Source organism: Podarcis raffonei, chromosome 3, assembly GCF_027172205.1.
Source record: "Podarcis raffonei isolate rPodRaf1 chromosome 3, rPodRaf1.pri, whole genome shotgun sequence".
NCBI classification, from domain to species: Eukaryota; Metazoa; Chordata; class Lepidosauria; order Squamata; family Lacertidae; genus Podarcis; species Podarcis raffonei.
Genome location: NC_070604.1, coordinates 10,662,256 through 10,683,170, shown reverse-complemented (window position 1 = coordinate 10,683,170; position 20,915 = coordinate 10,662,256). Strand labels below are relative to the sequence as shown.

General features: G+C 46.8%; 1 protein-coding gene across 2 annotated transcripts in view; it reads left to right on the top strand.

The window, feature by feature from the left end:
* SLC23A1 (solute carrier family 23 member 1) overlaps positions 1-20,915 on the top strand; it is a 41,312-nt gene that overhangs the window by 18,404 nt on the left and 1,993 nt on the right. For both annotated transcript variants that reach the window (XM_053380500.1, XM_053380502.1), the window contains exons 6-12: positions 733-914; positions 2,935-3,055; positions 6,300-6,456; positions 7,799-7,946; positions 10,901-11,006; positions 13,358-13,487; positions 18,080-18,223. In XM_053380500.1, coding sequence (XP_053236475.1) covers positions 733-914; positions 2,935-3,055; positions 6,300-6,456; positions 7,799-7,946; positions 10,901-11,006; positions 13,358-13,487; positions 18,080-18,223 — 988 coding nt within the window. The remainder of the gene's footprint in view (positions 1-732; positions 915-2,934; positions 3,056-6,299; positions 6,457-7,798; positions 7,947-10,900; positions 11,007-13,357; positions 13,488-18,079; positions 18,224-20,915) is intronic.

Here is a 20,915-nt window from a genome sequence, read left to right as displayed (position 1 = left end):
GATCAGAAGGTCAGCGGTTCGAATCCCCGCGACGGAGTGAGCTGCAGTTGCTCGGTCCCAGCTCCTGCCAACCTAGCAGTTCGAAAGCACAACAAAGTGCAAGTAGATAAATAGGTACCGCTCTGGCGGGAAGGTAAACAGCGTTTCCGTGCGCTGCTCTGGTTCGCCAGAAGCGGCTTATTCATGCTGGCCACATGACCAGGAAAAACTGTCTGTGGACAAACGCCAGCTCCCTTGCCCAGTACAGCGAGATGAGCGCCGCAACCCCAGAGTCGTCCGCGACTGGATTTAACTGTCAGGGGTCCTTTTACCTTTACCTTTACTAGCTCACTAGCGTGTGTGAGGAAGGATAATATTTAATCAATATATCCTCTCCTACTGTCCACAACATCTCACATTTTTTGTTGCCAATACTAGTATATGTTAACTTGTGGGTGAACATATCAGACAACACAGCGATTCTTCAAACAGCTCTTGTTTATTCACAGGCCAGAACTGAACTGAACTGAAGGGTTCAGCCCACCTGCTTATATAGAGCTCCACTACAACGCAACAGTAACCACTTTCTGTAACTCTCCAATCACTGAATGTCACTTTCAACCCCTTATTTGCATATGTGGACCTGAACTATCTACAGTATCCCCCTGCTGGCCCAGGGTGAGAACTTCAGTACATAACAGTATCTGTGGTGAAACGTGACCTGATCCACGTTGTGTCTCTTTTCTCCCACAGATCCAAGGAGCAATCATCGTTTCCAGCCTGGTTGAGGTGGTCATTGGTCTGGTGGGCCTCCCTGGGGCCATGCTAAACTACATTGGGCCCCTCACCGTCACTCCCACCGTCTCCTTAATTGGGCTGTCCGTGTTCCAAGCTGCCGGCGACAGAGCGGGATCGCACTGGGGCATTGCAGCACTGTAAGCACCACTTTTTCAGTATTGCAGAATATGAAATTGACGCAAGAGTAGAGTTGCAGAACTGCAGTGGTACCTGGATTTACGAACGTAATCCATTCCCGAAGTCCGTTCTTAAACCAAAGCGTTCTTAAACCAAGGCGTCCTTTCCCATAGCAGCGGGGGACTCGATTTACAAATGGAACACACTCAACGGGAAGCAGAACATGTTCTGCTTCCAAGGCAAAGTTCACAAACCAAAACAGCTACTTCCGGGTTTGCAGCGTTCTTAATCCAAGTTGTTCATAAACTAAGCTGTTCTTAAACCAATGTACCACTGTATTGCATAATCTCAAAAGCAACAAACTGCAGATGCACAAACTAGCCAGTTGCCGAAAGACTTCCTTCCCTTGTGTGTGATTATGCATCTAATTTTGGAGCATTTCCTACTTGATCCTCAGTTTTAGATGAAATGTGTAAAGTGCTCACTGATATGTTAGTTGTAATGATGTTGTTTGAAAGGGAGAGATAAGGGAAAAGGTCACAGAATAGTATAGGATTTTCTAGCTTTGACAATTATCAAGATTCAGGTTTAAATTCCAAAATGTGTTTCTCTGGTACGTCAGCTTTGACCCGATAATATCTCAATTAAATCCTGATAAATATTCCACTGTCACATAAAATCTTTGTAAAATCAGAAAATAAAAACAGATCTTAAATATACTGGGCACAATCCAGAGCAAACTAAGTACTCTGAGATTATTAGAAAGGAATTATTATTGCCATGTGGGCTCAAATATCTCAGGGTTGTGGGTCTAGATTCAGGTAGGTAGCCGTGTTGGTCTGACGCAGTCGAAATATATAAAAAATTTGTCCAGTAGCACCTTTGAGACCAACTAAATTTGTTCTTGGTAGAAGCTTTCGTGTGCATGCACACTTCCTCAGACACACTGAAATAGAAGGTTTGTGGGTGTTTGTTGTTGTTTAGTCGTTTAGTCGTGTCCGACTCTTCGTGACCCCATGGACCAGAGCACGCCAGGCACTCCTATCTTCCACTGCCTCCCTCAGTTTGGTCAGATTCATGTTTGTAGCTTCGAGAACACTGTCCAACCATCTCGTCCTCTGTCATCCCCTTCTCCTTGTGCCCTCCATCTTTCCCAACATCAGGGTCTTTCTAGGGAGTCTTCTCTTCTCATGAGGTGGCCAAAGTATTGGCGCCTCAGCTTCACGATCTGTCCTTCCAGTGAGCACTCAGGGCTGATTTCCTTCAGAATGGATAGGTTTGATCTTCTTGCAGTCCATGGGACTCTCAAGAGTCTCCTCCAGCACCATAATTCAAAAGCATCCATTCTTCGGCGATCAGCTGCCTTTATGGTCCAGCTCTCACTTCCATACATCACTACTGGGAAAACCATGGCTTTAACTATAGGGACCTTTGTTGGCAAGGTGATGTCTCTGCTTTTTAAGATGCTGTCTAGGTTTGTCATTGCTTTTCTCCCAAGAAGCAGGCGTCTTTTAATTTCGCGGCTGCTGTCACCATCTGCAGTGATCATGGAGCCCAAGAAAGTAAAATCTCTCACTGCCTCCATTTCTTCCCCTTCTATTTGCCAGGAGGTGATGGGCCCAGCGGGTGTTAGTGTCAGATTAAAATCAGAGGGACATTAGGGACTGTACTGCACTAATTTTTCAGCTTGTGGAGAAAGAACGAATCAAATCTGCAAAGGAACAGAACAGCTGCAGGATTGTAATTCCTAAGCACAAATCACTTTTTAAGGCCAAATCCTGCTCCAGTGCTGTTAAATTTCTCCATCCAGAACAGATTCATAGCCAGTTCATGTGACTTGCCGCTGCCAGCAATGCCAATTTTTGTTTTGGAAAATGTAGAAGTCAAAATTGCACGGATAACATTACATTCTTGACGAGTGAATCCTTAACAGTAGCAAAAGACGTGCAATTTGAAGTTGCGTGAATTGGTTCTAATGTTTCTGTGCCCTGATTGCTCTTGATCTCCGCTTTTCACGATGCCTTTTTCTCTTTTGAACAGGTCGATTTTCTTAATCATTTTGTTTGCTCAGTACCTACGAAACGTGTCTTTTCTCCTCCCCGGCTACAAATGGGGACAAGGGTGCACTGTGTTCAGAATTCAGATCTTCAAGATGTTCCCGGTAAGAAAGGTCCCCATTGTTCAATAGGGCAAACTTGCCATGGTCACAGTCTGGTCAGATTTTGATGATTTCACTCCATTATCCAAGGGCTTGTTTTATTTAGTTATTACATTTTAATTCCAAAAACAACCTCGGGGTAGTATATAAGGTTCACTTACCCGAATTCTGGGTGGGAGTCTTTTGTGGCCCGGCCCAGCCCGCCCCCCAAGACATGGAGGAATTCTTTCCCGGCTTGTGGGACTTCCCGCCAAAATTCTTTATTTTAATCGGCTAATCATGGCCTTGGTGGGCAGACTGGAGTGAGCAAGTCTTCACTCTGGTCCATCACTGGAAGGTTTAAGCTGACTGCGCCTTTTAATTCCAAAAACAACATACCAAATGTCCTCTATTTTCCAGGACACGTCCTCATTTTCGTAGGCATTTAAAATGAGAGTTGTCATAGCGATCCATAGCTAAAAGCAGAAGTCTACAAATGTGCCCTCTTTTTTTTTTTTTGCTCTTCAAAATATGGCTTCCCTACCACCATTTCATTCCCGCCCTGTGGGAAAGTTTTAAGCTCAGAGTAAGTGACTGGTTCAAGGGAACTCAACAGAGTATAATAATAAAAATAATTTATTATTTCTACCCCACACATCTGGCTAGGTTTCCCCAGCCACTCTGGGCGGCTCGCAACAGAACATGAAAAACACAATAAAGGCTCAAACATAAAAACTTCCCTAAAAAGGGCTGCCTTCAGATGTCTTCTAAAAGTCAGATAGTGGTTTATTTCCTTGACATCTGGTTCGAGGGCATTCCACAGGGTGGGTGCCACTGCCTGGTTCCCTGTAATTTCACTTCTCACAGTGAGAAAACTGCCAGAAGGCCCTCAGCACTGGACCTTGGTGTCCGGGCAGAACGATGGGGGTGGAGACGCTCCTTCAGGGATTCTGGGCCGAGTATCAATGAAAATCACCTGGCGAGAATGAAATATCCCTTCGCTAGCAAAGAGGGAGAAAGAAGGAGTGGCAGAAAGAGAGAAGGATGGGGAAAGAGGGGATGGTTTGGTTCTCCTCAGTGCCTCATTGGCTTAAGCTGTCAACTGTCAACATCCCTCCAAGGAAATCCACTATATCCCACCCCTACCATATCCTAGATCACAGATGTGGGGAACCTCCTGTCTGCAGGCCAGATTTGGCCTGCCACAGATGTCAGTTTGTCCCAAGAGGCTGTTTCTGTCGGAACCTGCGTTCAACTGAGCTCCTCTGAAATCGCCCTCCGACGATAATTAACGACCTGAGCCTCTAATAAGGCTCCAAGCACGTTCCCATTCCGCAGAGTTTCAAAGCAGCAGAAGTGACGAGAAATATGAGCTACATGCTAAGAGTTTTATTACTAAGCTACACAGACAGAAAAGAAATACACCCTCTCTCTGTGAGAGCAGAGACCAACTGAAAAACAAAGGAACAGGAAACCAGTAACATCACATCCGTCTCCTGTCTTCCGTGAGACTTCCAACAGTATGGAATCTCTGGAATGTAAACAGACTCCTGTGACTCCAAGCACTGCACAGTGGCAACACACAGAAACCAACCGTTTCCACCCCACACCTAACACCAGAAGGCCAAATTGTCCATTTGGAGCTGGAAAAAAGGACAGGATTTAACTCTTCCGTTTCCTGCCACTTTCCCCATCTGTTTCCCCACTCATGGGGGTCCTGAGCGCATGTTTATCTTGCAAATGCATAGAACATGTAGCTAAACCCTTAGCAAGACGCAGATGTGAAACTAGGAAGGAACTTCTCTCTCTGTTACTTTGGCTCGAGGGCGAAGAAAAACGGAGCATTTCCATTTTCACGCAATAAAAAGAAATGAAAGGGTTGACATGCGGCGAATGCTGTGAGTGAGGAATTTATTGTGTTGATGGTCACAAAAGTGTCGTTCGGAATGACTCGCACAACCCCGTTCCTCACAGCAATCGCTGTGGTGCTGGAAAAGCTGTCTCAGGGAAGAATCTAATGTTCCCAGTGACAAAACGTAGCAGGATGGATGCTAGGAAAATGCAATTTCAAGAGAAGCAATGTTTGGATTCCGTGCTATGGATGAGGGTAAAAATTGAAGCACGTTTATTGCAAGCACGCACGTCATATTGAAAGGACCCCAACCTGTGGGTTGTATAATTCAACAGCCTCTCTGGAGTCTTGTCATCTTGGATACCAGAAATAATTTCAAAATGGAACGAGCAAGACTTTTATTTAATTTACGGATTGCCTCTCCTGAGGCACCCCAGCGTGATTTACAACAGTTACATGCATAAAAATAGTTTAAACCACAGGTCAGCAAACTTTTTCAGCAGGGGGCTGGTCCACTGTCCCTCAGATCTTGTGGGGGGCAGACTATATTTTGAAAAATAATAATGAACGAATTCCTATGCCCCACAAATAACCCACAAATGCATTTTAAATAAAAGCACACATCCTGCTCATGTAAAAACACGCTGATTCCCGGACCATCCATGGGCCGGATTGAGAAGGCGATTGGTCCGGATCTGGTCCCTGGGCCTTAGTTTGCTTACCCATGGTTTAAACAATCACATATGAGAGAGAGAGAGTTTAAAACAACCACCGCACATAAATAAAATTATGTAAATTCAGTACAGCTACTAACTGGGAAAGGCCTATGTAGCGATTGATAGCAAAGCAGAAAGGTTATGCTCCTGTTTCCCTTCCCCTTTGAATTACTCAGGCTGCAATCCTGTCCAGTTTCCCAGATGTAAGTCTCATTGAACTTGGCAAGATTTAGGTAAAGGTAAAGGGGACCCCTGACCATTAGGTCCAGTTGTGACCAACTCTGGGGTTGCGGCGCTCATCTCGCTTTACTGGCCGAGGGGGCCGGCATATAGCTTCCGGGTCATGTGGCCAGCAGGACTAAACCACTTCTGGTGAACCAGAGCAGCGCACGGAAACACTGTTTACCTTCCCGCCGGAGTGGTACCTATTTATCTACTTGCACTTTGTGCTTTCGAACTGCTAGTTTGGCAGGAACAGGGACCGAGCAACGGGAGCTCACCCCGTAATGGGGATTCGAACCGCCGACCTTCTGATCGGCAAGTCCTAGGCTCTGTGGTTTAACCCACAGCGCCACCCGCGTCCCTGGCAAGATTTACGTCTGAGTAAATGTTCACAGGATTCGTTCTAAGGCTGTAGGTGTGTGGCAAGTTAGGGCAGTGAAAGCAGTGGGTACCATTGCCATATCTGTTTCCTCTTCAGATCATTCTGGCCATCTTGGTGGTCTGGCTGCTGTGTTACATTCTGACAGTGACAGATGTATTTCCTCGTGATGTAGATGCCTATGGATTCAAGGCCAGAACAGACGCTAGAGGAGAAATAATATCCATTGCGCCGTGGTTCCGTCTCCCTTACCCTTGTAAGTAACGATGGATATTCCCTTCCGACTCTCGCTTCTCCATCTCCCCATCTTCTATCTTCACAACAACCCTCCGATGTAGAGCCGTGGGCTCAAAATCACCCAGTAAGCTTCAGAGCTGAGTAGGGATTTATTGGCAAAGGTAAAGGTACCCCTGACTGTTAGGTCCAGTTGTGGACAACTCTGGGGTTGCGCGCTCATCTCGCTCTATAGGCCGAGGGAGCCGGCATTTGTCCGCAGACAGCTTCCAGGTCATGTGGCCAGCATAACTAAGCCGCTTCTGGCAAACCAGAGCAGCGCATGGAAACGTTGTTTACCTTCCCGCCACAGCAGTACCTATTTATCTACTTGCACTGGTGTGCTTTCGGACTGCTAGGTTGGCAGGAGCTGGGACCGAGGAACGGGAGCTCACTCCACTGCGGGGATTCGAACCGCCAACCTTCTGATTGGCAAGTCCAAGAGGCTCAGTAGTTTAGACCACAACGCATCCCAAATGTATGATGTGCAGGACCTCGTTAGAACAACCCCCATAGCCACAGCCCTCAGGATAGTCCATTGCTGCATCTATGGGGGAAGAGTCCAAAAGTTCATGAGTTCTTCACACATACTCACTAAGTGCTAGCCATTGTTATTGTTGTTGTTGTTGTTTATTAATAATAATTGATTGAGTTTATATACCGCCCTATACCTGGAGGTCTCAGGGTGGTTCACAGAAAAGATCACAACATATATAATCAGAATAAAAACAACAACCCAATAACAGCCCCCCAGGAAAGAGCCACATTTTAAAAGGGTATAGGATATGTCTCTAGCTAGGTTTTGGGAAGGAGGCAGGAGGATTCTAGGACCCTGTCAGAGCCCTCACATGTCCTCCCCAAAGCTTGGTAAACAGCAGGGGGAAGTTTGCAAGGATGGGGTGGGTCAAATGTTGTTGAAGGCCGTCAAAAATGCCCTCAAGGGCTGTGCGTTGGACTGGCCTAGTATAAAGGATTGTGTGGGTTAATCTGTGAGAGAGTTGATGTGGTATGGATGAGGAATAAAGTGTTCAGGTTATACCAAGGGCCTTCTCGGTAGTGGCACCTACCCTGTGGAACGCCCTCCCATCAGATGTCAAGGAGATAAAGAACTATGCAACTTTTAGAAGACACCTGAAGGCAGCCCTGTATGAGGGAGTTTTGAATGTCTGGTGTTTTATTATGCTCTTATATTTGTTGGAAGCCGCCCGGAGTGGCTGGGGCAAATAATAAAATTTATTGTGATTATTGCTGCTGTTATTATTCAGTTTTAAAGTGAAGGCAATGTTCTTCTCCAGCTAACAGCTGCTCCCCTTTGCTTGCTCTAGGCCAGTGGGGCATCCCCACAGTGACAGCCGCCGCCGTGCTGGGCATGTTCAGCGCTACCTTGTGTGGGATCGTTGAGTCTATTGGCGATTATTATGCTTGTGCTAGGCTTGCAGGTGCTCCACCTCCACCTGTGCATGCCATTAACAGGTAGGAGAGATGCATTGCATGGATATTTGACGCATTGCCTCAGGGAATGGTAGTTCAGTAGCCAGGGCACTAGGTCAGAGATGGGGAGCCTGTGGTCTTCTTGGGATCCCACCTTTCATGGATTAAAATAATCTAAACTGCAGTGGTCCTTCCTGCATTGTCTCTGTGTGGGAAGCTGGCCTATCCTACTAAATATACCGTATTTTTTGCTCTATAAGACTCACTTTTTCCCTCCTAAAAAGTAAGGGGAAATGTGTGTGCGTCTTATGGAGCAAATGCAGGCTGCGCAGCTGTCCCAGAAGCCAGAACAGCAAGAGGGACTGCTGCTTTCACTGTGCAGCGATCCCTCTTGCTGTTCTGGCTTCTGAGATTCAGAATATATTTTTTTCTTGTTTTCCTCCTCCAAAAAGTAGGTGCGTCTTGTGGTCTGGAGCGGTCTTGTGGTATAGAGCGAAAAATACGGCACTTGATTCCATTGAAATTTCCAGAAGTTGTTCCCACATCAAATGATGGAACTGTTGAAACAAATTGGAGGGGATGAGGAACCTGTCTTGCACAAGGTGCCTGCCACTCAACAGTCCTAATTTAAGCGGGTGTGGCGATCACACAGGGTCCCCGGACGTTTCACCGTCTATTGATCCCTGTGCCACCACTTTATTTCTCGCTGCCACCACCCAGGCCCTACCTGGTACAATACTGAGTCCAGTCAGGGTTAAATTGGAACATAAACTTCTGTTTATTTATTGCAGTTTAACGAGCATGTGGTTTCATAAACAGTATCAGTCAATTACATTCATGGGGTGCCTAAAGGTAAAGGTAAAGGGACCCCTGACCATTAGGTCCAGTCATGACCGACTCTGGAGTTGTGGCGCTCATCTCGCTTTATTGGCCGAGGGAGCCGGCATACAGCTTCCGGGTCATGTGGCCAGCATGACTAAGCCGCTTCTGGCGAACCACAGCAGTGCACGGAAACGCCGTTTACCTTCCCGCTGGAGCGGTACCTATTTATCTACTTGCACTTTTTGTGCTTTCGAACTGCTAGGTTGGCAGGAGCAGGGACCGAGCAACGGGAGCTCACCCCGTCACAGGGATTCGAACCGCCGACCTTCTGATCGGCAAGTCCTAGGCTCTGTGGTTTAACCCACAGTGCCACCTGCTTCCCATGGGGTGCCTATCCAGACCTATAACTTCCGCTATCTGCTCTCAGTCACTAAACCACCTCTCAGATATTTACTTGTCTTCCTAGTTCCTAACTATTCCTGACTCAGCTTATTTCGCTACACTAACTCAACCTACCCCCAAACTCTATCCCAATTCACTCCCACTCCAACCAACCACTGAACTCCCAATGAACTCCCCCCAAACTCCTCCCAGAGCTGGTTTTATAGTCCCTCTGACTCCACCCCCTGGGTCCTGATTGGGTAACCTGTTTAACTATTTCACCTCCAGCACTCTCATACGTTAACGTTACAGCGGGGACATCCTGGAATTACAGAATCCAATCCCAGATCCCAAAATGTCCCATTTTTTTGGTCTGGCACGAGTAAACTGGCAGAGTGCCAGAACGAAAGCCACTTGCTTTTGGGTCTTGTGCTATTGCGCATGTGCGAGAGCTCGGGACCAAATATGGCGCATCCTGATTTGCGTCCCCAGGATGTTGGAGGGTGTGCAAGTGAGACCATTGATTCAATCAGCTCAGGATTGTCTGGTCGAACAACATCTGTACAGAATTCAAACAAGACCCCTTCTGGATTCTGCCTGGAAACGCTAGCCCACTGTGCTGCAATCCTGTCTCCAAGCATGAGGAATGGTCCTAGACTTGGGAGTTTGGTGGGGAAAGGAGGGTGTTTGCTCCTATTCCTGTTGGTGAGATTGCTTTTCTGGGGTACCTCTGTCAGAGTATCTGGAATATGGGATGCAGCAGAGCAGGGCAAGTGGTTCGGGATCACATAATCTTGCAATGCCACTGCATCATTGTGAGATCATTGTGGACTTTAGGAAATGTAAATTGAATATTCAGCCACTTATTATTGAGGGGAAGTGCGTGGAACAGGTCTCGGTATTTCAATTTCTGGGAATGGAGTTGAGAGACGACCTAACCTTGGGAGAAAACAGCAAAGACCTGGTGAAGAGAGCACAGCAGAGGTTATATTTTCTGAGAATCCTCCAGAAAAACAATCTCTCAAAGGACCTGTTGATGGCATTTTACCATTGTACTGTTGAGAGTGTATTAACTTATGGTCTCTGTGTGTGGTTTGGGAGCTGCACGGTCAGGGAAAAAACAATGCTATCCAGAGTTGTAAAGACTGCAGAGAGAATAATTGGGTGCACTCTTCCCACCTTAGATCAAATCTACGCTTCCAGGTGCCATAAGAAAGCGGCAGAAATAGCGCAGAATAGTACGCACCCTGAAAATGATCTCTTTCAGCTTCTGCCTTCTGGAAGAAGGTATAGGGTTATAATGGCCAGGACTAGCCGCCTGAGAAACAGTTTCTATGCAAATGCAATTCTGGTTCTAAACGCAGCATAAGGGGTCTCTATAGTATAGTGCATTTTAAAATGGGGTTTCAGAGTTTTTAGGGGTTTTTGAATGTTTTATGTAGTTTTTATGTAGTTTTATGTAGTTTTTATGTAGTTTTATGTAGTTTTTCAATTTCATTGTTCTGCATGGGACAATGACAATAAAGATATCATATACCGTATATGGTCTAAATTTTATGTTGCTGATGGTGATGCTTTTCATCATAGTTTTGGATCGCTTTGTGATCGGGTGGCAGGCAGAAAAATAAATGATAAAAAAGGAAAGTATTACTGTATTTGATTTTTATTTATTTTTTGCAGTGCCCTCCTGCAAAAAAGTAATAAAAAATAAAATAAAATAAACTGTTGGAGATAGGCATGCGGAAAACCTAATGCAATAATCAGAGTTATTTTCTCTTTCTCTCCCTTCTCAGGGGCATTTTTACAGAGGGAATCTCTTGTATCATTGCTGGTTTGCTGGGCACTGGCAATGGTTCGACTTCCTCGAGCCCCAACATCGGCGTCTTGGGCATCACCAAGGTACCACCCTGAGATGTTTGATGGCACCTTCTGTTTCTTGCTGGATTTCTGCCAGTCATGGTTCCTGGGGCTATGCTGGGAGGAGAGTCGGGAACATCTGCCGGAGCTGAACGCAGCAGCTGCTTGCTTCTCTCCTCTGCTCCAGAAGCAGAACGCGGCTCCCAGTTTCTGGAACCTGGGCAAGATCAGCAGCAGGTTTTGATCTTCCAGTCCCATCCTAGTTTGGGCTTCTGGTTACTTTGATTTCACGTATGTGACGGCCTGGGACTATTCCAGTGGGTGCAGGGTTAGGAAGACGAGGAAGCTCCCATTGACTAGGTCAGACTGTTGGTCCATCTAAGGTTTTGGCAGAGGTGCTTAATATCTTTTTAAACTGTAGGTGCTAAGTCAGGGGGCAGAGAAGCTGTGGCTTTTCAGAGGCCACTGAACTATAGCTCCCTTCATCCCTGGCCGAGTTACCCCTGTGGTAAGGACAGAACACCAGGAAGCATGCATCAGAACTTTTATATGTGAATGAATGGGCTCTCCTACAGAGACCATTTTTTACACAAGTGGTTCTACAGGTGTAGCTCTGGTGCCAAGATTGTCCATTGAAAGTGAAATATACTTGGAGTCGAGAGTGGATTTCATGCTCTTTATTCAGCTCTTAGTGGTGAGGAGGAATGGAAGTTCCCCCAGAATGTCTGCTTTATATACATTATTTACCCAATGGGCGCCACGTGATTGGCTAATTCCGGGATTCTCCTGTAGGCCAATCAGGTTGCGGATTCGCTTCCACCTGGAGCTGGATTGGGTGGCTCCTGTGGACCAATCAGACTGCTGCATTCTGAAGCCTATTGTTTTGGACCAATCAGACTGCTGCATTTTGGATCCTATTCAACTCAGTACATAACAGAAAGATTCACCCATCTGTATTGCTTGTCATGCAGAATGCCCCAACTGGACAATCCCTGGCGTCTCCAGTGTCAGTTGCAGGAGATGAAAGGAGAGGCGAGACTCCCATTTTCTTCCTGAGACCTGGGAGTGCTGCTGTTTGCTGGAGCAGAGAGTGCTGAGCTAGAGGCCTGGCTGAGAGGTAGCCTCTAGATGCTGTTGGGTTCCAGCTGCCATCATCCGCAGCCAACATGGTCGATTGTCAGGGATGATGGGAGCTGAAGTCCAGCAATATCCGGAGGGCACCATGTCATACGACCTGTTATAATTCAACTTCACATGCAGAATTTAAAGGCACATAGCTTAGATGGCTGAATTCAAGAGGAGTTACTTCCAGGTAAGGGCGCAGGTGGCACTGTGGGTTAAACCACAGAGCCTAGGGCTTGCTGATCAGAAGGTCAGCGGTTCAAATCCCTGCGACGGGGTGAGCTCCCGTTGCATGGTCCCTGCTCCTGCCAACCTAGCATTTCGAAAGCACAAAGTGCAAGTAGATAAATAGGTACCGCTCCAGTGGGAAGGTAAACGGCATTTCCGTGCACTGCTCTGGTTCGCCAGAAGCGGCTTAGACATGCTGGCCACATGACCAGGAAGCTGTATGCTGGCTCCCTCGGCCAGTAAAGCGAGATGAGCGCCGCAACCCCAGAGTCGGCTACGACTGGACCTAATCGTCAGGGGTTCCTTTACCTTTACCTTTAATTCCAGGTAAGTGTGCACAGGATTGTAGGTTAAATCTCACTTTGCTCATGAAAAGATGGGACTAATGATATCTTATGACAGTTAGAAACCTGACTGAAAGGGCAAAGCTTATAGTCATCAGGTACTATACAAAGGGACGCGGGTACTATACAAAGGGACGCGGGTGGCGCTGTGGGTAAAACCTCAGCGCCTAGGACTTGCCGATCGCAAGGTCGGCGGTTCGAATCCCCGCGGTGGGGTGAGCTCCCGTCGCTCGGTCCCAGCGCCTGCCAACCTAGCAGTTTGAAAGCACTTCCGGGTGCAAGTAGATAAATAGGGACCGCTTACCAGCGGGAAGGTAAACGGCGTTCCGTGTGCTGCGCTGGCTCGCCAGATGCAGCTTGTCACGCTGGCCACGTGACCCGGAAGTGTCTGCGGACAGCGCTGGCTCCCGGCCTATAGAGTGAGATGAGCGCACAACCCTAGAGTCTGGCAAGACTGGCCCGTACGGGCAGGGGTACCTTTACCTTTACCTTTACTTACTATACAAAAGAAATGCAAATTCTCCCGTCCTGAATATGTTAATAGTCTAGCTAACAGTACAACACTAATATATAGATGCAACAGAACCCCCTTCTCCCTGCAGCAATATGGGAAGCAGACATGGAGATGAATAACAATATTGTGAAGGACGAGCATTTGATTAACTGGCTGTTACTCGTGTGTTTGCTCTTCCTATACAGGTAGGCAGCAGGAGAGTGGTACAGTACGGTGCTGGAATCATGCTCATTTTGGGAACCATTGGCAAATTTACAGCTTTGTTTGCCTCCCTCCCTGACCCAATCCTTGGAGGGATGTTTTGCACATTGTTTGGTAAGCTACCTTTATTCTGCTGTGCAAAATGCAGTAAGCAGGATATTATTATTTCTTATAAATGTAGCAATGTGCAAGAAAACCTATAGAATATAGTCACTTGTAGTAGTGTGGTAGTGATTCTTCAACTTCGTTGGACTGGTCTTATAGTTCGGATGCCTGATTATCATCTTCCAAACCAACTACTTTATTCCCAATTTAAGGATGGAAAGCAAAATACCGGTGGACAACAAAAGAGGTTTAAAGACACTCTCAAGGCAAATCTTAAAAAAAGTAAAAATAGTACAGTGGTACTGCGGGTTACAGACGCTTCAGGTTACAGACGCTTCAGGTTACAGACTCCGCTAACCCAGAAAGAGTACCTCCAGTTAAGAACTTTGCTTCAGGATGAGAACAGAAATCATGCGGTGGTGGCAGTCGGAGGCCCCACTAGCTAAAGTGGTGCTTCAGGTTAAGAACAGTTTCAGGTTAAGAACGGACCTCCAGAACGAATTAAGTTCTTAACCTGAGGTACCACTGTATAAGCATAACTGGGAAACACTGGCCTGCGAGCGCTCCAGTTGGAGAACAGCCTTTACCAAAGGTGTCATGGACTTTGAAGATGCTCAAACTCAGGACAAAAGAGAGAAATGTGCTAAGAGGAAGGCACACTTGGCAAAGCCTCACCGTGATCAACTCCTGCCTAGAAACCTGTGTCCCCACTGTGGAAGGATCTAGAATTGGCCTCCATAATCACTTATGGACTCACTGTTAAGGCCATATTCATGGAAGACAATCTCACTCAGGTACAAGTGATTGCCGAGGAAGAAGAAGAAGTCATGTGGAAATAGCTTTGTGTTTTTAGTCATGACCAGGATCTTAATGACAGTTGTTGTTTGTTATTTAGTCGTTTAGTCGTGTCCGACTCTTCGTGACCCCATGGACCAGAGCACACCAGGCATTCCTGTCTTCCACTGCCTCCCACAGTTTACTCAAACTCATGTTGATGGCTTCGAGAACACCGTCCAACCATCTCGTCCTCTGTCGTCCCCTTCTCCTTGTGCCCTCCATCTTTCCCAACATCAGGGTCTTTTCCAGGGAGTCTTCTCTTCTCATGAGGTGGCCAAAGTATTGGAGTCTCAGCTTCAGGATCTGTCCTTCCAGTGAGCACTCAGGGCTCATTTCCTTCAGAATGGATAGGCTTGATCTTCTTGCAGTCCATGGGACTCTCAAGAGTCTCCTCCAGCACCAGAATTCAGAAGCATCAATTCTTCGGCGATCAGCCTTCTTTATGGTCCAGCTCTCACTTCCATACATCACTCCTGGGAAAACCATAGCTTTAACTATACGGACCTTTGTTGGCAAGGTGATGTCTCTGCTTTTTAAGACGCTGTAGTTTCCCCCAACCTTTTTTTTTTTAAATAAATTTTTATTAACCGGCCAATCACATCAAAGTAGTTTCCCCCAACCTGGTCCTGTCCAGATGTTTTCAGCTACAACTCCCTCCAGCCCTTATCATAGAATCATTAATTGTGTCATCTAGTTCAAGCCCCTGCAATAAGGGGAGGAAAGTCTGGCAGCTCAGTTGTCAATAACAAACTTAGTTCACCTATGCCAAGGCAGTTAAGGAGCCTTTGTTTCACTGAAGCAGAGCCAAAAGCACAATTTAAACCACACCTGAACCTGAACAAAGTAAATGCTTGCAATGGCTTGATTCCTTGCCAGCTTTTCAGATATTAGGTCTGAGGTTGTCCTATTTTTCCTCCTCTTTTTCCAGAATACACATTTATCTGAATGAAAGTTTTAGAGGTGGCCACATGAGGACTATTAAATTAAAGTGAAGAGTGAAGTGTGTTTTGCAAAGTTTTGACAAAAAGCAATGCTGTAGCAGTTTAAGAACACCTCAGAGACTTCCCAAGCTAAAAACACAAAAGCAAAACTGTTAGGAAAGCATCTATATATTAAAGGAGATTTGTCAATATTATTTCTCCCGCTTTAATATTCTCTCTCAGAACACACACACACAAATGTTTCCAAATCTGACATAGCTGTATTTTATTTTGCCAGCTACCTGGAGGTAGAGCAACAGTACTGCCTGCTCCGTTTAAGTAAAGCAGTACTAAAAATTTAAGGATGGCCATAAAACACTTATTTGGGGCAATCTCATTCCCACATTACTCTTCCCCAGTGTGTTTATTTTCTGCAAAATGCTAGGCACACCTTAGCTCCTTAAAGCGTCCATATTGTGGGGATTTCTCAGTTAACTCTGCATGATTTGCTGATGCTTCTAGGATTAAAAGGGGGTTTAATATATCTTAGGGTGTTTCCAGACAACCTATTTATTGAGTATTCAACCTGATGTGCTTGCAGATGGATTAGACAACACTGGCTATTTAATGAACATTTATCTTGATATTTTGCAGGGAGGTTAGGTGACTGTTGCATCAAAACAGTGTTTCGCTACATTTTCCAGTGTATTTTTCTGTCACTTCCCTTACAGCAAAAAAGCTGGGTTTGTTGTGCAAGACTCCCTCCCCCCCCAATCAAATATAAATGTGTACATTTGATTTACTAGTATGTGATTGAATTCAGCTCAGAACTAGCAACAGACTTTGGAAGCACCCTTAGAGAGGACTCGAAGAAGTGATATGAATGTTCTGTGATACATAAAAATATCCGAAGTTGAAAGATTGAATTGTAGAGTGACCTGCTTCAAGTGTGAGAACTAAGGAGATCTGAACACACAGTTAAAGCTACATACACACTAAACTGTTAAAAGCACAAAACACATTCCTCCCCTCAAAGAATTCTGAGTGCTGTAGTTTGTGAGTGACAATTCTCAGCAACCTTTAACAAACTACAGCGCCCAGAATCCTTTGGGGTGGGTGGGGAGGGGGCTGTACTTTAAAAGTATAGTGCAGGGGTAGGCAATGGGGGTGGCGCTGTGGGTTAAACCACAGAGCCTAGGACTTGCCAATAGGAAGGTTGGCGGTTTGAATCCGTGCGATGGGGTGAACTCCCGTTGCTCAGTTGCTCCTGCCAACCTAGCAGTTCAAAAGCACGTCAAAGTGCAAGTAGATAAATAGGTACCACTCTGGCGGGAAAGTAAACGGCGTTTCTGTGCGCTGCTCTGGTTCGCCAGAAGCGGCTTAGTCATGCTGGCCACATGACCCGGAAGCTGTACGCCGGCTCCCTCGGCCAATAAAGTGAGATGAGCGCCGCAACCCCAGAGTCGTTCACGACTGGACCTAATGGTCAGGGGTCCCTTAACCTTTTAGGCAACCTAAAGCCCGGGGGCTGGATGCGGCCCAATTGGCTTCTCAATCTGGCCCGCGGATGGTCCGGGAACCAGCGTGCTTTTACATGAGTAGAATGTGTCCTTTTATTTTAAATGCATCTCTGGGTTATTTGTGGGGCACAGGAATTCGTTCATCCTCCCCCCCCAAATATAGTCCAGCCCACCACATGGTCTGAGGGACGGTGGACCAGCCAATGGCTGAAAAAGGTTGCTGACCCCTGGTATAGTATGTATGCAGCCTTAGTTTGTGTAATTTAGCCAGGGGAAGGGCACTAAAGACTCCCTTGAGCACTCAAAATATAAAGAATCTTGTAATGATTGAAATTTATTTGTGTAAACCCACATACCATGGTCTGCGGTGCCCTCAATCCCTAACTAGTGACGTTGTGTTTGGGGCTACAGGGATATTTGTTTCCAGCAGGGATCCAAAACCCTGGATACCATGGGCAGATCCAAGATTTTGGTTTTGGGGGATTGGACACCCACCTGCCATTAGGGCTGCCAAACATCCAGATTTTTGCAGGGGTTTTTGGCGTTTTTGTAAGAAAAAGCTCAACAATTTTGAAATGTCTCAGCAACAGTTGCTTTAAATTACTTTCTTTTGACCCCAAGTGCTCAGAAAAATCTGTCAAAATCTTTCTACAATTTCTACTTTTAGTTAAGGATTGATTGATTGATTAATTTACCCCCCTGACTGCACCCATACCAGACACTATAGATGGTACCCACCGCCTGTCAAAATACAGTTTCTCTACCCTTTAGAGTGGGACGCGGGTGGAGCTGTGGGTTAAACCACAGAGCCTAGGACTTGCCGATCAGAAGGTCGGCGGTTCGAATCCCCGTGACGGGGTGAGCTCCCGTTGCTCGGTCCCTGCTCCTGCCAACCTAGCAGTTCGAAAGCACGTCAAAGTGCAAGTAGATAAATAGGTACCACTCCGGCAGGAAGGTAAACGGCATTTCCGTGCGCTGCTCTGGTTTGCCAGAAGCGGCTTAGTCATGCTGGCCACATGACCCGGAAGCTGTACGCCGGCTCCCTCGGTCAATAAAGTGACATGAGCGCCGCATGCCCAGAGTTGTCCGCGACTGGACCTAATGGTCAGGGGTCCCTTTACCTTACCCTTTAGAGTTAGAAGATTCACTTGGGGCTGCTGCAATGTGTGCGATCCCAGAAAAACAGTTTACAGACAAGGATTTTTCTGAAGCAGCACTGACTGGGGAAGTCGGTCCCTGCATTGGCCTTTTATGCTACCTTATCTTTAAGAAGTCCACCGCGCATGTATAATAAAGCTGAGTTTTCCCTCTTTCCCATTTGCAGGCATGATCACAGCTGTGGGTCTCTCCAACCTGCAGTTTGTCGACATGAACTCCTCCCGCAACCTCTTCGTCCTGGGCTTCGCAATGTTTTTTGGGCTCACCGTCCCAAACTACTTAGATTCGCGCCCAAATGCTATCAACACAGGTACAGTCATACTTTGGGTTGAAGTAGCTTCAGGTTAAGCATTTTCGGGTTGCGCTCTGCAGCGACCTGGAAGTAACGGAGCGTGTTACTTCCAGGTTTCGCTGCTCGCGCATGCGCAGATGCTCAAAATGACATCATGCGCATGCACGGAAGTGGCGAATCGCCGCATGCGCACGGACGCAGGTTGCATTCACTTCAGGATGCGAACGGGGCTCCAGAATAGATCCCGTTCGCATCCAAGGTACCACTGTATTGAAAAGTCGCTGGAAAGTCTTTGCATACAAAACCTCAGGACTGGGCTGGTCCTACAATTAAGAGAGAGAGAGAGAGAGAGAGAGGGAGAGAGAGAGAGAGCGCTAGCAGACGCCCTTCCTCAGCTCCAACCCCTTTGTTCCTTCCTCCTGAGCTGGAGCAGGAACAGCCGCGAAGCTTGCTTGTCAGTCTTGTGTCTCCTGTCAGTCTGGTCATCTTCTGTATGGGCCAGCCTGGCTTCTAACAAAAGACACACATAGATCTTCCAGGCATCTTGTGGCTCCGCATTGTGATTACAATTGTTTGTGGCAGTTCTAGGATTCTATGATGTGCATGGTACATCATCACCATCATCATATTTTATTTATATCCCGCCCTCCCCAGCCAAAGCCGGGCTCAGAGCAGCTAACAACAGTAAAGTAATGCATCAGTCTAAAATCATTTCATTCTAAAATCAGTTCAAATCAAATTAATGGCAACCATTGGGCTAGAGTTCTGTGAGGATTGCCAAAGGAGGGGGTCAGGCTGTGCCCTGGCCAAAGGCCTGGTGGAACAGCTCTGTCTTGCAGGCCCTCCGGAAAGTTGTCAAGTCCTGCAGGGCCCTAGTCTCTTGTGACGGAGCGTTCCACCAGATCGGAGCCACAGCCGAAAAATCCCTGGCTCTGTTCGAGGCCAGCCTAACCTATCGTTGGCCCGGGACCTCCAAGATGTTTTTGTTTGAAGACCGTAAGGTCCTCCGTGGGACATACCAGGAGATACAGTCCCGTAGGTACGAGGGTCCTAGGCAGTATAGGGCTTTAAAGGTTAAAACCAGCACCTTAAACCTGATCCTGTACTCCACTGGGAGCCAGTGCAGCTGGTATAGCACTGGGTGAATGTGATCCCGCAGCGAGGACCCCCTAAGGAGTCTCGCCGCAGCATTCTGCACCTGCTGGAGTCTCTGGGTCAGTCTCAAGGGCAGCCCCACGTAGAGCGAGTTACAATAATCCAGTCTGGAGGTGACTGTCGCGTGGATCACAGTGGCAAGGTCAGGGCGAGAGAAGTAAGGAGCCAACTGCTTAGCTTGGCGGAGATGAAAAAACGCCACCTTTGTTATAGCTGCAATCTGCGCCTCCATGGAAAGGGAGCTGTCGAAGATTACACCCAAACTCTTAACGGACGGTGCTGGCACTAATTGCACCCCCGTAAGAGATGGGAGTTGCCCCCTCCAATCCCATATCGTCCCAACCCAGGTCATTCAGCCTTTGTCCCGATGACAGCCACACACACCCAGTGTCTGCTAGCCAGGGGCAAGGACCACAGTTCCCTTAAGTTCAGAAGGTCCTAGCTTCAATTCTCAGCATCTGCAAGTAGGCTGGGAAAGGCTTCACTTCCAAAACCTTGGAGAGCAGCTGCTAATCAGGGTGGACAATGCTGAGCTTGATACACCAATGGTCTGGCTCCACATCAGGCAGCTTCTGAAAAATGTTCTTAATTTGATGGGCATGATTTTTTTGAAATAGGAATGGCTTTGGAAACTGAATTCTGCGCTGATGACCTAGAACAGGCTTCCTCAACCTCGGCCCTCCAGATGTTTTGAGACTACAGTTCCCATCATCCCTGGCCGCTGGTCCTGCTAGCTAGGGATCATGGGAGTTGTAGGCCAAAAACATCTGGAGGGCCGAGGTTGAGGAAGCCGGACCTAGAAGAATGGAGTGGCGATGTATTATGTACTGATGGAACCAGCTTTACTTTTTCTGTCTAGCCTGATGGCTAAAAAAGAAAGGAATGAGGTGTCAAAAGCTAGTCACCAGGCCATAATTTCTCAGTCATCAAGGATGTTTGGGGCCAAAGGGCAGGTCAGAGAGGAAAGAAAGGAAACTGAGTAACGAGATAACTACCGTATTTTTTGCTCCATAAGACTCACTTTTTCCCTCCTAAAAAGGGGAAATGTGTGTGCATCTTATGGAGCGAATGTAGGCTGCGCAGCTATCCCAGAAGCCAGAACAGCAAGAGGGATTGCTGTTTTCACTGCGCAGTGATCCCTCTTGCTGTTCTGGCTTCTGAGATTCAGAATATATTTTTTCTTGTTTTCCTCCTCCAAAAACTAGGTGCGTCTTGTGGTCTGGTGCGTCTTATAGAGCGAAAAATACGGTGTGCAGTACACTGCATGTGTGAATGGAGCGATGGGTGGATTGGGTGGGAAAGAGAGGCAGAAAGACTCCATTTCTTTAGATTGACTAAACCTACCAAACCAAAAACAAGTGCTTTCTGGGACCTTTATCTTTGGCTAATGGGGGCAAAGAACTTGGGGTCTGGGTATGTGTTGATGGTGAGGGCAAAGGATGGTAGAAAAGGCCTCTTCCTTCAACTGGTTTGATTGATGTACCACCTTCCTTTGTAGGAAAATGAGTTAGTAAAAGAAAATAGGGTTCTGAACTCCATGGAAAGGCTGGGTTGG